Genomic DNA, 15125 nt, shown 5'->3' with positions numbered 1-15125 from the left:
CTTAGTTAGAAATGTGAATCAAATAGGATTCGAACTTGGAATCTCAGATCCAACCACCAATCCCTTTGCCATATGCTTTAGGGACGGTCGATTATTTTTCCATGTTTTGTTTTCATTTTTTTCAAGGCCTTAGTTGGTTCACCTTTGTTGTCAAGTTTATATCATTTTATAAATAAAACAAATAACTTGCTATTTTTTTCAAAAAAAAAAATAAATTTCAGAAACCATTTTCGATATTACCATGTTTAGTCGAAGATCGCTTTACCATTTCTGAGCGAGTATACCTCAGGACTTGACTTACGTGACTACAAACAGTATCCTGTCAAGCGATTTTGTATTTTTTCGACGATTTATCGTCTTTTAAAAGTTGGACGCTACAAAAGAGGTGTTTGGAGTCGAAAAGAGATGCCGCGCGTGTGAAATTTCCACGAAAATTCCATGGAAAACCCTTTTGAGGTTGTGTCATTTGGTTGCCTGCCACGTGTGGACACATCCACGGGGGCCTACTTCAACCCAACTACGCAAGCTACGCTCTTTTCATTATCGCTTCTCACTGGAACTTTCAACTATTATTAAAAAAAAAAAATTTAAATACTATTTATTTAGTTTCATATTTTTTTTATTTTAGTATATATAGTTTAAAGTGTATTAATTTAGTATCCTATGATTTCGTATTTTTTCACTTTAGTACTATATTGTTTAAAGTGTATCAATTTAGTAATACGTGGTTTCATTTTCTCTTTTCGTCGGCTCCTCTGTTAATATTTCGTTGAATTATATACAAAAAACTTCAGATACCCTATCTAGATTTATCAAATATTTACTTCAGTATCCTTTTATTTTAACTTTGTCACTAATTTTTTTTTACTTCGTTAATATTTCGTTAAATTATATACAAAAAAACTTCAGCTACCATAGCTAGGTTTATCGAATATTCACTTTAGTAACCTTTCGTTTTAACTTTGTCACTAATTTAACGAAAAAAATTAGTGAAATGAATAATAAAAAGAGAAAAATGAAACCACAAGATACTAATTTGATACAAAAATAAAATCACAGTGTAATAACTTGGTACATTTTAAACCATAGGATATTAAAGTGAGAAAGTGCGAAACCACAGGGGGCTAATTTGATACACTTTAAACCACAGAGTACTAAAATAAGAAAGTGTGAAACCACAGGGGATATTTGAAGTTTACCCAAAAAAAAATACAAACAAACCATTAAAAACTTGTCTAATAATTATCTTCAAAATGAAAAAAAAAAAATTTAAATCAAGAAGGAGAGGGGGTTGTTGTTTGTTTTTTATTTTCTTATGGATGCTTGTCAGATCAGTGTTGAAACTTCTTTCTAGAGCAAGTGGCAAAGGGTTTGGTGGTTGGTATCCGGGATCTAAGTTCGAATCCTAGTTGATTCACATTTCCAGCTACGTTTATTTCTAAATGAAATAAACGAAGCGGGTAGCGTGCTATCTATCTCTCTCTCAAAAAAAAAGAAAAAAAGAAATCTCTCTATATGGTGACCCTTAAATAGTAATCATCTTATTAATAAAATGCACAAGAAATTATTATATATCTTGTTTCATTACAACAAAAAATACAACAATTTGTTTTTTTTATTTCTTATGGATGTTAGATCAGTGTTGAAACTTCTCTCTATATTGCGGAGACCATTTTAAATAGTAATTATCTTATTAATAAACTGCACAAAAAATTATTTTCTTGTTTCATGCAACAAAAAATACAACAAAAAAAAAAAGAAAACTAATTAATGGTTTTCTTTTTCATAATGACCTAGTGAAAACTTATATGAGGCTCTTGAGCAGTGTACGCAGTATTCTCCTCAAGCCCAAGTGAAATCCTGATCAAATTCCTCCAGCAAATCATGCCAATAATCCATGGCGCCCTGCTGATCAGGAGCCATTTGTTGCGAGCCGCCGCCGTCACCTGAGGATGAACTGTCGTGAGAGTACGCTCTCTCGGCCGCCGCAACCACGGGGTCGGTGTTCGAAGCCGGAGCTTCGGATGTCGACGGACGGATCTCGCTTTTCGGCGGGTTAAGAGGCCGGCGATCGAACGATCTCAACGTGGTGGTTTTGATGTAGAGTCGGCACAAGCTGAACTCGTTTCTTAACTGCACAACTATGTGAAGAACATATGAAATTACGAAGCATATATAACCGTAATCAACTATGATCACTAATTAAACAAGTTTGTGCTTGGGCATCAACTAAAACAAGGTATTTATCCAATTTGCTGTAAGTCGGTTGTACTTCGCATAACTGGTGCCATATTTTACATTAATTATACATTGAGTTGTTTCTCAAGGAAAATGATCCAAATATGTATTCGCTGGGCTTAGAGAGAGAAGACGCCCATAAATCATAATTCATAAGCATATATACTTGCCCAAAGTGGCAGGCACCTATGAATATAACCTAGTTCATCCAAAGAATAATCATTTTAAGTTTTGGAGAATGATATTAATAAATAATAATGATTAAATTGTAATACATCTATTGATTAATTAGTATCAAAATCAACACCATTAATTCTCTCTAAATTATTATTTGTTGGATATACATCGCGATTCATAATAAGATACGATTGAGTAGTTAATCAACAAATTAAATTATCGATCGCACGATACGTACCCTCGGAGCCGTAGCTGGTAGACCAAGGGCTTCTTCTCGAAGCGCTTTGTACTCGTTCATCTTCCAAGTGGTCTTGGTCCCGTTAGGAGCTCTTCCGCGGTAGAACACCATCGTCTTCTTCACGCCGATCACTTTGTTGCCCGACGAGTAGACGTAGCTCGGGGAACCGGTCGCCTTCCAGTAGCCGAACGGAGTCGTGCGCGCCGGCCTCCCGCCCTGCGTCTCTCTCTCCTGCCGCGGGCAGAAGAAGAACCACTGCTCGGGGTCCCGAATGCTCGCGTCTCCCGACATCGCTGCGAATTGCAAATTAAAGAGATTATATACGTACGTATGCTTATCGATCTGATCAGTATGAATTAATTGTTACTTCATTTATCGTAATTTTTCAACATGTGATAGCGATTAGGAAGGAAGAGAACGCTCTTTATTCTTTATTTTTTTTGTTTGCGGAACATAATTAAGAATTAGTTAAAACAATTCATGCTGAAGGTATTTGATTATAAAGGAATCGATTAACCATTCAATATTTTTAACAATTATACTTCAATTAATGGCTCAAGAAAAAAAAAAAGTTAATTAGCTAATTATTAGGGAAGGATATATATATATCAAATTATCAGATACGATTAATTAATTAATTAAGTAGGCAGAGATCGATCGAGTTAGAATCAAGACTCACGAGGGAGCTGCGACGGATCGCAGGTGTAAACGTCGACGACAGGGATGACGCGCTCGATGTCGAGCCGCCTGCTCTCGAGCTTGTTGACGAGATAGAAGCTCAGAAGCTCCTCCTCCGTCGGATAAAACCGGTAGCCGGGGGGAATTAATAAGTTGCCACTCATATTTTCGCGGCACACTTGTATATATATCTGTATATATATATATATATTTATATATTTATTTATTTATTTATTTATATGCAGTATTCTTAAAGGAGATCGAAGTATATATATAATATACACGTGATGTTCTAAGGTTTTTTTTTTTCTTTTTTCTTCTCCTTAACTAGCTATATGAAGAGGTGGTGTACGTGGTGCAAGACGTGCAGCGTTTAAAGAGGAGGGTGGAGAGAGATAGATTATATAGAGGGAAAAGTGAGGGAGAGAGAGAGAGAGAGGGGAGGGGGGGGAGAGCGCGGGGTGGGAAATGGAGAGGGGAGGTGGTGTTTTTCTCAGAAATTTCGAGTCATGTGGAGGAACCGCGGAAGAAATAAAGAGTCACTGTGGACGTAGGGAACCACTATTAGAAAGATATTACGCGCAGCTCCCCCTTGCACAAATTCGGACGTACATTAGGACATTTCGAATACGATAGTGCTGTAGGTTTTTCTTTTTTTTTTTTTTCTTTTTTTTTTTTTAAGTTAGCCCACTATCTGCTTAATTTATTTATTTATAATTTTTTTCAAGAATTTTTATTTATGAAAGTCTCAAGCTATAAATCTAATCACTTTATATTCTATCTGAATTTATTTTTTTAAAGAGTAATATTTCAATACATCATATAAATCTTGACTATTTATTTTTCTTAATAGATGGTTTAGATTTAATATGACTCTAGAGCTGGTCTACTATTGAGGCATAGGTACCATTCACCAGATACTTATTTAAAGGATATTTTGATCTTTGTAAAATATTTTGGTCGGTCTGTAAAATCAGTTTTATCTAAGTAGAATATTGTGACCTTCTCAAATATCTAAAATAATAGTTGGATTTCAAATTACAACCAAATTGTAAATTTAAATTCAAAATAATATTTAAAACTTAGTTATAAATCAAATTCAATTTTTTTAAATATAAAACACAAGTTTAAAATAAAACTTTCAATTCCAATTCAAAATTTCAATTTAAATCAAAAATTAAAATTTGGCTTTAAGATTAAAAGTTCAATTTAGATTCAAATTTAAAAGTTTAATATAAATTTCAAAATTAAAATTTTACATTACAATACCGACTTCAAAAATTAAATTTAAATTCAATATTTTTTTGAGCAGGAAACTTAACAAATTGGGTATTATCTAATTTGGTAAGTTACCAAAGTAAGCAAGATATTTAATATTTATAGGATGCTGACAAATTTGGTATATATTACTATTTATTTTTCCAATATTGTCATATTAACTAATCAAATCGGTAACCTATTCAACAGATTACTTCATATAAAACTCAACTATATCTTTTATTAATTAAGAGTTAGATTTTCATATTTATGGTGTATTGAAGCATTCCTCTTTTTTAAAAAAATTGTTTGCATAAAAAAAATTATCAGTTTTGAAATTCTGTAAACGCATATTATTTTTTTGAACTTTGCAGATATGGCCCCAAGTTTTAATAAGCTGATCAAAATACCGTTATTTCTCTTTTTCTCTTTTTTTTTATTCATCTTTCTCATTTCAAATCGTCTCCCTCCTCCTTGTTGTTTCTTCAACACTCTGTGTCATGTCCAAGCTAGTGGTGGTGGCAGTGTAGGCGAGGTAAGAAATAGGACCGCCACATCAACGTGAGAACGGTGGAGAAGAAGAAAGAGAAAGCGGGAGAAAAAAGATATATGGACAAGAAAAAAAAAAAGAGAAGTAAGAATATTTTGATTAATTTATTAAAAATTTGGGTCGAATATGCAAAATCGAAAAAACGACATATTTTTAGAAAAACTCAAAAGTAGTAAATTTATTATGTAAATTAGCAAAACAAAAGAAAACAGATAACTTGCTCCTTTTTCTCAAAGATAAAATGTTGAATGCTATAGTTTACTTTACTTTCAATTTTTATTATTTTTATGGCTAAATTACAGAGAAATTTTCTATCAATATCTGCTTTTTCACATTCTCCTGTCATTTAAAATCTATACTTTGCCCATTTGAAAAAAAAAAATGTTCACAGAGATACTGTGTTAACTGTGATGATAAAATAATCAAATTATCCCTCAACATCTTTATCTTCTTCCCAATCTTGCTCAGTCGTTGTTTCTCGTCTTCCGTTCTTCGCGTCTCGCTCAACCGCAACTTCGACTCCATTTTCTCCACCTGCTCCCCCGCTCCTCCTGTACTCTTGTCGCCTACCCATTTTGGCGAGGGTAGGGAGAAGATCGGGGGGGGCATGGACCAAGAGGTGGGAGAGGGCAAGGGCGAGGCGGCGAAGGAGCGCGAGAGCGTTGTGTGGGCACGGATGGAGCGGTGGGCGAGGGTGAGACGGTAGAGGAGGGCGAGGTGGTGTAGGGCGAGGCGGCGTGGGCGACGAGGAAGGAGGTGGCAATGCTGAAGGGGGAGGCTGAGAGTATTTTGGTTATAAAAAATATATAATAATAACATATAAACGAATCGTAATGAAATACTTATGGCGGAGGTCAAAGTGAATATTTTTTATTTTTTAAGAAGGTAAATTGTAGATTTTTAAATGGTAAGAAAGAAAAATAAAAAAGCGGATATTGATAAAAAATTTTTTTATAATTTGGCCTATTTTTATTTACAAATGTTGCTCCATGAAATATATTGTTAATCAATTTTTTTGGCGGCTCATGCAGACAACGCACTTCATCACTGCTTAAAGCGATAAATTATATGTTCTGCCGAAATGTGTATCTTATATAATTTTTGTCTGGTGCTTGGGACAAATTCTATAAATAACTCCTTACAAAAGATATTTTAAAAGGAAGCTGAATACTCTTCATTTGACTTGTATCCTTGATTTAAATTATCAAATTTATTATTTTGAAGATAATTAATAGTTATTCTCTAAACAGAATGTTAAAACGTAACATAGAAAATAAACTAAATTAAACTCGCTCTGAGTGCTTATGCTTTTTCCTGTGTGTGAGTATCCATATTATATCTCATAAAGAGCAACACTAATGTCACACCCCAAAAGGGGTGTACATTTTACAATCACATACACTTGGGTTGGGTATAATTTACCAGTCACATCATATAGAGGATTACTTTGAATCTTTAAATTAATGAAAATTGTACAAAGCATCCAAAATAGTCTTCACAAGCATTGGGTATTTACTTATTTGTTTGGAGATGGTATTGTAAATTTTTCCCAACTAAACAAGAACAGAAAAAAAATAAATTTTAAAAATAACCTCAAGATCGGACAATTCGATATTATATGAAATAGTCAGTGTTACTCAGCAATAGACTCACGTTTAATAAGAAAAAACTTGTGTACGAGAATATTAATGCTATCCTCTTTAATAATAACTAATAACTGAGTTAAAATATTTCATATTAATTGTTTAATTAGACCTAATAAATTATTTGGGTTAGAGTGTCAGAATCAAATGACCTGGCATTGGATTGGAAAGCGTATTTTAATGAACAAAGAATCTTAATCGATTTCTTTAGAGTCAATGCATGGCTCTAATCATAGTCGTCTTTCTCCAAGAGTTAACCGCGTAGACTCGGTCTTCTCGATTCGAATCATACCACGCTTTAATGTACTTGAATTAATTTATCTCTCGTATATCGTTAAAGAAACGCAGATCACAGTAAACAACAAATCAAACACACAAGTCTGAAAAAGACACCCCTCACTTGTTTACCATTCGTCCTCTTTTTAAGAAGCTATATATGTACTCATGAACCTGCTCTACCATGCATGTATGCCATTTTTAAAAATTTAATTTCCTTCATTATTCAATCACAAGGACATGAAAAGATAAGTGTAAACAGTTAAATGCATGCGCTTGGTAAGATATAAGAAATTGTTTGATCCCAATCTAGAATTAGAAGCACTAAATTGAATTAATGTACTGTTTTTGATGATCTCATGATAAGCGTATTTTTGTTCAACAATTTTGGAGACGTTTTAAAAGTTTGATAATTAGAAATTGGAACTGCCGAAAGCATAAACAGAACGGACTTGCACCAAATATATCGTAAGATTCATTTTAATTCTATAAATTAGGCACCAAGTATTGAGTTTTAAATCTAACATCTATCATAGAACATATCTGAGGGCTTATACCAATATTTCAATTTACATTATTGAGTTTTAAATGTCAATGGTGAATGCGGTCTCGGCAATAATTTGTCCTTTTGTTGATGGTGGTCTGATTACTTTAGTTAAATTAATATGCCGAATCTACTAACTTGGTATAATATATATTGAGAGAATTGTATTTTTTTAGAGAGAAAAATATCATGCTATTCGTTTCATTTAGTTTTTAAAAAATAAATTTAGCTAAAAATACGAAAAGCAACTAAATTTCGAAATCAAAATCTCAAATATCAATCATCAAATTTTTTTATTACTTACGCTAAAAACAGTCAATTATATTATGAAAATTGTTGGTAAAAGATTCTTGCGACAACAATCATTAGGAGAGACGTGGGAGCATAGATAAAATACGATAAACATTTATTAGAGAGAGCAACACGAGAATGACATGAGAGTGAGGCTCCTGAAAAGATGAAACATTTGAGGTTGATTTCTACCTAGTTTTATTCGAGAAGAGCGTGTTTGAAGCCACCTTCATTCATAGAACATATTATGCGTATTTCAAATTGTCACTTTCATCAATTAATTAGGGTTAATTTCGTACAGGTCTCCGCAAACATAGTAAATTACAGATATGTTTCTATAAAGTTCAACTTTCATAAGTTATTTCTACAATTTTTTTTTTTTTTGAGAGATAGGTAGCACGCTATCCGCTTCGTTTAATTAGGGTTAATTTCGTACAGGTCTCCGCAAACATAGTAAATTACAGATATATTTCTGTAAAGTTCAACTTTCATAAGTTATTTCTGTAATTTTTTTTTTTTTTTAAGATAGGTAGCACGCTATCCGCTTCGTTTATTTTATTTAGAAATAAACTTAGCTGGAAATGTGAATCAACTAGGATTCGAACTTGGGTCTCGGGTACCAACCACCAAGCCCTTTGCCACTTGCTCTATTAGTATCTTTTTTCGCCACTGGAAAAATAAAAAATTAACTGGTACAAAACTTTAAATTCTCTGATACTATGTGAAATAATATGAAATAATCGTTGTACTCTAAAAGCTTAAGCTTATATAGAGAACAGTGTATAAATATTTTTATATTTAACGAACGGTAGTGTAAAATAGCTATTTAACGCACGGTAGTGCAAAATAGCGAAAAGCTTAAGCTTATAGAGAATAGTATTTAAATATTTTTATATTTAACGTACGGTAGTACAAAATAGCTATTTTCTCCGAAAAAATTTATTTGTACTCTTCCTCACCTATGGATGAATGGTTGCTCTGAAACTATATAAAACAATCATTTGTGTCTTAAAAAATTAACTAGTGGAATTTGTGTGCATAATAAATGTTTTTTTTCGCTATGATTTGGTCAAGTCAAGTCAACGGTGTTGGCTTAAATGAGCCAGCATCTTATCTTGCAGTAGAAAACCAAGTTGAATCGAATCACGTTCGAAATTTCGAGAGGCCGGATTGGGCCGAATCATGCTCAGAGTGGCGCGAAGCTTGTTGGACTGAATTACAATCGAGACCCGTAGGCGCTGCGTCTATACATTTTAAGTAAATTGATTATATATTTTTAACAATTCGAGTTTTTGAAATTAATGATTAGCATTAATGATCCGACAAATAAAACAGGGCTCAACTGGTGCAGGTCATAACCTATCGTGTCTTTTGTAACAAGATGGTGATACAAGTGCTCTGTAAATGCCTCAAACCTCATATAATAGTTTAGTCAATCTGTTCACGAAGGCACCTAATCCTAAAGTTATTGTTCTAATCTTTAGCATCTAGTAATCGTAATCGTAGGTATTAAACGCGTACCGAGTCTTTTGACTGGAGCATAAAGTCACCTTCACTAACGGTTGTTACCTTAAAATATTTTATCCGAAAGGAGAGAAAAAAAAAAAAAAAATCAGAAAGAGAAAGCAGAAAACTTTATTGATCATACATACCTTGATTGTCACTTTGCCTCTTTGAATTTCAATGACCCGTGCATTATTCCCTTGACTTGTAAATTTCGATCTTCAATATATTTTCGTTGAATATTTTTTATATGTTCCAAGATATTTAATAGGGAATTGTCAAAATGGTAAGTCGGTCTCTACTTCCAGGTCAAGAGAGTACGTACAGAACTAGAGTACAAAGTGGTAATAGTGACAAGTTTATAGGAGGTTCGTTGTTTTGACGGAAGGGGGACAGGGCTCTGCGCGTGATGGTGCTTCAGATCCTTTGAAGGTTTAGTCTTTTTGTTTTTTTCCTCAACAGTGTGAATCCCTAATGAGAATTTCTACTGGAGAAGATTTCTGACAAAGGGGTGTTTGGTCTAACTTCTGAAAAAATAGCTTTGAATTCAAAAGTAATTTTCAGCTCAATAGACCATTTGATAATTTTTTTTTTCAAAATTTGATCCTAAATTTTAGAATCAATTTTTTAATTTTCAAGGCTCAAAATCGGAAACAGTTAAAATTTAACTCTTGAAACATGATTCTGATTTTGGACTCAAACTTCAAGTTTTTATTTGAATTTTCGATTCAAAAGTTTAAGTTTAAATTTAAATTTAATTTTTAATTTAAATTTTAAATTTATTTTTGAATTTTTAACTTTCAACTTTTAAAATTTAAAATTTAGATATTAAATTTTAAATTTTAAATTTAAATCTAAAATTGTAAATTTTAAAATTTTAAATTTTAAATTTCAAATTTCGGATAAAATTTAAAATTTTAAATTATATGTTAATTTTTCAAATTACAAATTTTAATTTTTTAAAATTCAAATTTTTTATTTTTAAATTTAAAATTTTAATTTTAAAATTTTAAATTTATTTTTAAATTTTAAATTTTATATTTCATATTTTAAAATTTTAAATTCCTAAAATTTAAATTTCAAATGTCAAATATTAGCTTGGATTTTAAATTTGAAATTGAAAATTTATCTTTAGCTTTAAAAATTCAAATTGTAAATTGTAAATTTTAAATTTTCAAATTTATTTTTAAATTAAAATATGAAATTTTAAATTTTGTATAAATTTTAAATTTTAATTCAAAAATTTAAATTATTTTAAAATAAAATTTAGTAAAACTATTATTATTTTCAAATGCCAAACTTTTTTTGCCAAATAACTTTATAAAATTATTTCAGAAAAATTATTTTTATTTAAACTCAGCCAAACGCTTTACAGCTTTTAATCAAAATTAATTTTTTAAAATAAAATTAATTCTGTAAAATTTATTTTTTCTGAATCCAGCCAAAAGTGCCCGAAATGTTTCTTTTGACGGAGGTTTGTCATTTGTGCGCGGCGGAAGAAACGGCCCATGTCGGCCCAGCATTGTAAAATTTTAAATTAAATTTGGGCCGAAAATAGACCTGGAAATCAGAAGGGCCAGAAGATTCGTAAGCGTCTGAGTTGTCGTTTTCGTCAGCCGTAGATTCTCCATTGAGATTCGGAAACAGTAGTGTTCGTTTTGAAGAGTAGGAGGGGGTTTGGCAAAAACTCGGGGAGTTTTAATTTTAAAAACATTATAACAGAGGAAAAAAAAAACAAAAGAAGAAAGGAACACTCTAGGAGTTGGAGACAGCCATGGCTACTTCTCCTTCTCCTTTTTCTTCCTCCTCGCCACCTCTCTCCGCCCTTCTCCCCCACCCTCGACTTTCTCCTCGGCCCAAAACCCTAATCCTCTTCACCGATCGCCGTCGCCGAAGCTCCGGAGCTCCTCATGGAGACTCTAGAGCGGGAGGAGCCGGGATTCGCTGTCGTTTCCGAGCGATCGGATGTTCGTCGCACGACGAAGCGAATCCCGCCATTGATAACGCGCGGAGGTTTGGATTTCTCCTTTGTTATCTTCGAAATTTGGCTTGCTTGTTAGTGTTTCTTTTTTTTTTTTTTTTTCCGGTGCTCTTTATTGCTCTACGCTGGGAGCTGCGATCGATGATTGATGAGGATGGGAGAATCTTAGGAGAAATTGATTTCAAATTGAGAAAAATGGATTTATTGAGTGAAGAATGGAACTGTAGTTTTGAACACTGCAATTTTCGATTTGAAATGCTTCTCTGTTCCAAAATTCCTGGTCTTTTGTTCCGTGTCACAAGCTTCAGCTACGAATTTGTATTAAATTCATGTCAATGATGAAAAAGCAATCTTTTGATTTTTTTTTCCTTTTTTTAAAATTTTAATTTCCTGTTGTCACCAACAGCAAAAATTTTTTTACCAATACGCTCTTAGAGAGGGGAAAAAAAAAAAAACTTTGTTCTATCTTAATATCAGTATTCTGCGAGAAGTTTGTTGAGATAAGAAGAGATTTCGTGTTTCTTAGTAGAAATTTTAGAAAAGGAAATCTACCTAATTATATATTCTCATTTCTTTTCCATTTGGACAGCTTTTGCATTATAGAAGGTCCAGAGACAATCCAGGATTTCGTTCAGATGCAGGTGCAGGAAATTCAAGATAACATCAGAAGCCGGCGAAATAAAATATTTCTTCTCATGGAAGAGGTGAGCTTTTTGGTTCTAATCTCTACAATTACTTTACATGTTAATTTATGCCAACTTCTGATGTAATTAGGAAAAGAATAGTTTCAATGCATTAATGTGGCTTGGACAGACTAGTTTCATTTACATAATTGATTGCTTGTGTCTTACGTATTGTAGGTTAGAAGACTGCGTATACAGCAGCGCATAAAGAATAAAGAATTTATTGAGGATGACAGTGAAGAAAATGAGATGCCCGAAATGCCATCGACTATCCCATTTATCCCTCATATGGTAATTATGGCTATGGTTTGTGCAGCAAAGTATTACACTATTTTTGTGTTTCAATATATATTTTCAAATTAAGTCATTTTGTTTTTATCTCTGCAGACATCAAAAACCTTAAAGCAACTCTACCTAACATCGTTTTCTTTTGTATCTGGGATAATTGTCTTTGGTGGCCTCCTTGCTCCGATAGTAAGTGAAAGTTTTTACTTTCTCAATCTTTTCTTTTCCACCTTGTCTTTAATTATCCTTTTCCTCCTACCTTGAAGGAGAAAATTTTGTACATATTTTGCATGTCTTTTATTCTATTGTTAGCTCTTTTGGCAATAAAATATGCTGTAAAATGATGCCGGCTGTTAAGCAGCTATATTTTTTTTGATCCGGACAGCTCTTGTTATTCCTTGCTTTTTTCGTAGCTCTTGTTATATCTGTTTCTAAATAATAAAGAAGCAAATTATGAAAGCTGCAAGATGACTCACAGATCTTCATTAATATCTGTCTATGAGCAAATTTTTTGTTTCGATTCACATAACACACTCCCTCTCTCTTCTTACTTCATTTGCCAAAATAAAATGACACTACATGGTTCTGAATTTTTTTTGCATAACAGCTTGAACTGAAATTAGGATTGGGGGGTACTTCGTATGAAGATTTTATACGTAAAATGCACTTGCCTCTTCAACTAAGGTAAATCCGGAAGTCAAAAGCTTCCAGTTCATTTATCAGATTCTGCATTACTACTTGAGAAAGAAATTCAGTGAGAAAACTTGAAATTTGATAGGAAAAGGGACAGCGATTCACTGTTTTTCTGCTGTGATTCAGCCAGGTTGACCCCATTGTAGCCTCCTTTTCTGGTGGCGCAGTTGGTGTTATATCAGCATTAATGTTGATTGAAGTCAACAACGTTGAGCAACAAGAAAAGAAAAGATGCAGATATTGCAATGGCACTGGTAATTATTACCTGTGTTTTTTTTCAGTTTTTGGAAAACTGCAAGTGCATGATTAGAGATATATGTTATTGGCCAGCATCATATTGTGCAATATATTTCCTTCAGTCACTATTTTTACTGGTTAGTCCTTTTGGTTAGATTTAACCCATTAAGAGAAACTCAGACTGACTGACAATATTTGGCCTGGGCTTAAATGTTCTCAATTTTAAATTCTTTGCTGATGAGGATTTTTAATTCTTCAAAAATATGCCTTCTTACTGCAGGGTATTTAGCCTGTGCTCGATGTTCTGCTAGTGGCATGTTTGTGGATATTGAACTCAATCCGATCACCGGTGGTCGTGATCGGCCTTTGAAATCTGGTGCAAATCAAAGGTGTCCAAATTGCTCGGGATCAGGAAAGGTAATACTTAATAATATTGAATTTTCTGCTTTTAATTTTCTTTTTGGGTAAATACGAATGGAGACCTCTCAACTATAAGGTTAATATGACATGAATGCTCAAACTTTATTTTAGTGGATTGACACCCACTAAAATTTTTCTTGTTGTAATTTAAGTTCTTTCCGCCAGTTTTGCAAAATGTTAACTTCACCTAGCTATAGGCTGTTATCTGATAACGCAATCCAATTTCTTTTAGCTGAAAAGTTGGCATGGTTTTTAAATTTCAACATAATGCTGTTAAATTTAACAAAATTCTTGATTCAACTTACTGAAATAAATTGTATCAAAACACATAAAAGGTCCTTACGCATTCATGAAATTTCATTATATAATTTGGAGCAGCTGATTGTTCAATTTACAGTAGAAAGCTATGGGCTAATTTGTTGGGCAAAGTATTACTCTATTCCACGCGACTAATAATGCGGAACTGTATCTTCCTCAGGTAATGTGCCCAACATGCCTGTGCACGGGAATGGCTATGGCAAGCGAGCACGATCCCCGTATAGATCCATTTGATTGAAAATTGAAGACAAGAAGATATTCTATATAATTACGTGTTTGTTCTTGTGTTGTGTTGTTTATACTCTATACTGTGCTTTTTGTTCTGCTGTCTCCTCTCCGTTGCTGGATTAATCTCTATTTATTTACTGGGAATTGAGCTTTACTGAGGCAATGATAAACTTGTGGTTACTTAAAACAGTCAACCTAATAGTACAGTTAATGGGAATTATGGGAGAGATACCAACCAAATCGGAAAATATTGGTTTTGCAATTTGGGTTCGGTGGATTGAGTGCTTTGTATTGGTTGTTGCATTTGAAATACTTTGATTTTGAGATGAAAATATATGTAAGAAAAAATGATACTTACCAACTGTGCTAGGCTGTGGTCTGTGGTGGTAATTTCAAAATTATATTGATTAGTTATATGAATAGTGGAGTTTGTAGACGGATGTTGGAATGCGAATTGTGGAAGTGTTTTTCTAAATCTGGTAGCGCTAGTTTGCTCGTTAACTCATTAAACTATTGATTTAATTAATAATATCAAAATTAGTAAAATTTTAATTATAAGACAGTTTGGCCGAGTGGTCTAAGGCGCCAGATTTAGGCTCTGGTCCGAAAGGGCGTGGGTTCAAATCCCACAGCTGTCAATTTTTTAAACAAATAAATTTTACTTTTTAAAGCTTTATGCCACAGCTGTCAATCTTTCTTATTTTATTTCATTAAAATTTTATTTTATTTCATTAAAATTATGCATTTAACAAATTAAAAAAAGCTCACCTGAAACAAAATTTCACTTCGTAAAGCGCATCTGAAATAAAAGGCTTGGCTTATGTCACAAGCTGTCGTGGATAATATTGGTTATATATAAAAAACCTCAAAATCTTCATAGATAGC

General features: G+C 32.9%; 2 protein-coding genes and 1 non-coding gene across 4 annotated transcripts; 2 read left to right on the top strand and 1 right to left on the bottom strand.

Moving 5' to 3' along the window:
• Positions 1711 to 3759, bottom strand: LOC109723497 (NAC domain-containing protein 90-like). Of its 2 annotated transcripts, none has more exons than XM_020251882.1 (3): positions 3333 to 3759; positions 2654 to 2946; positions 1711 to 2133 (listed from the first exon to the last, which is right to left on the bottom strand). In XM_020251882.1, the coding sequence occupies exons 1-3, from the start codon at positions 3493 to 3495 to the stop codon at positions 1843 to 1845; spliced, it is 747 nt and encodes a 248-aa protein (XP_020107471.1). In that variant the 5' UTR covers positions 3496 to 3759; the 3' UTR covers positions 1711 to 1842. The 2 variants fall into 2 exon arrangements, with proteins under 2 accessions (XP_020107471.1, XP_020107472.1); XM_020251883.1 differs by having other exon boundaries at positions 2043 to 2141.
• Positions 11096 to 14530, top strand: LOC109722665 (protein ORANGE, chloroplastic-like). Its single transcript, XM_020250770.1, has 8 exons — positions 11096 to 11408; positions 11966 to 12080; positions 12237 to 12350; positions 12447 to 12533; positions 12952 to 13028; positions 13164 to 13291; positions 13555 to 13691; positions 14173 to 14530. Exons 1-8 carry the CDS (start codon positions 11170 to 11172, stop codon positions 14248 to 14250), a joined length of 975 nt encoding a protein of 324 aa, XP_020106359.1. The 5' UTR covers positions 11096 to 11169; the 3' UTR covers positions 14251 to 14530.
• Positions 14799 to 14878, top strand: TRNAL-UAG. The gene has a single exon. It is a non-coding gene; the product is annotated as a tRNA-Leu (tRNA).

The sequence above is a fragment of the Ananas comosus genome, linkage group 17 (assembly GCF_001540865.1).
Source record: "Ananas comosus cultivar F153 linkage group 17, ASM154086v1, whole genome shotgun sequence".
Lineage (NCBI taxonomy): Eukaryota > Viridiplantae > Streptophyta > Magnoliopsida > Poales > Bromeliaceae > Ananas > Ananas comosus.
This window is presented reverse-complemented; position numbering and strand designations above follow the sequence as displayed.

Coding starts and splice junctions, on each gene's coding strand:
- LOC109722665 (XM_020250770.1), top strand. CDS start 11,170: ATGGCTACTTCTCCTTCTCCTTTTTCTTCCTCCTCGCCACCTCTCTCC. Junction 12,081..12,236: donor TATTTCTTCTCATGGAAGAG/GTGAGCTTTTTG, acceptor TACGTATTGTAG/GTTAGAAGACTGCGTATACA. Junction 12,351..12,446: donor TCCCATTTATCCCTCATATG/GTAATTATGGCT, acceptor TTATCTCTGCAG/ACATCAAAAACCTTAAAGCA.
- LOC109723497 (XM_020251882.1), bottom strand. CDS start 3,495: ATGAGTGGCAACTTATTAATTCCCCCCGGCTACCGGTTTTATCCGACG. Junction 2,947..3,332: donor CGATCCGTCGCAGCTCCCTC/GTGAGTCTTGAT, acceptor TGCAATTCGCAG/CGATGTCGGGAGACGCGAGC. Junction 2,134..2,653: donor TACCAGCTACGGCTCCGAGG/GTACGTATCGTG, acceptor ATAGTTGTGCAG/TTAAGAAACGAGTTCAGCTT.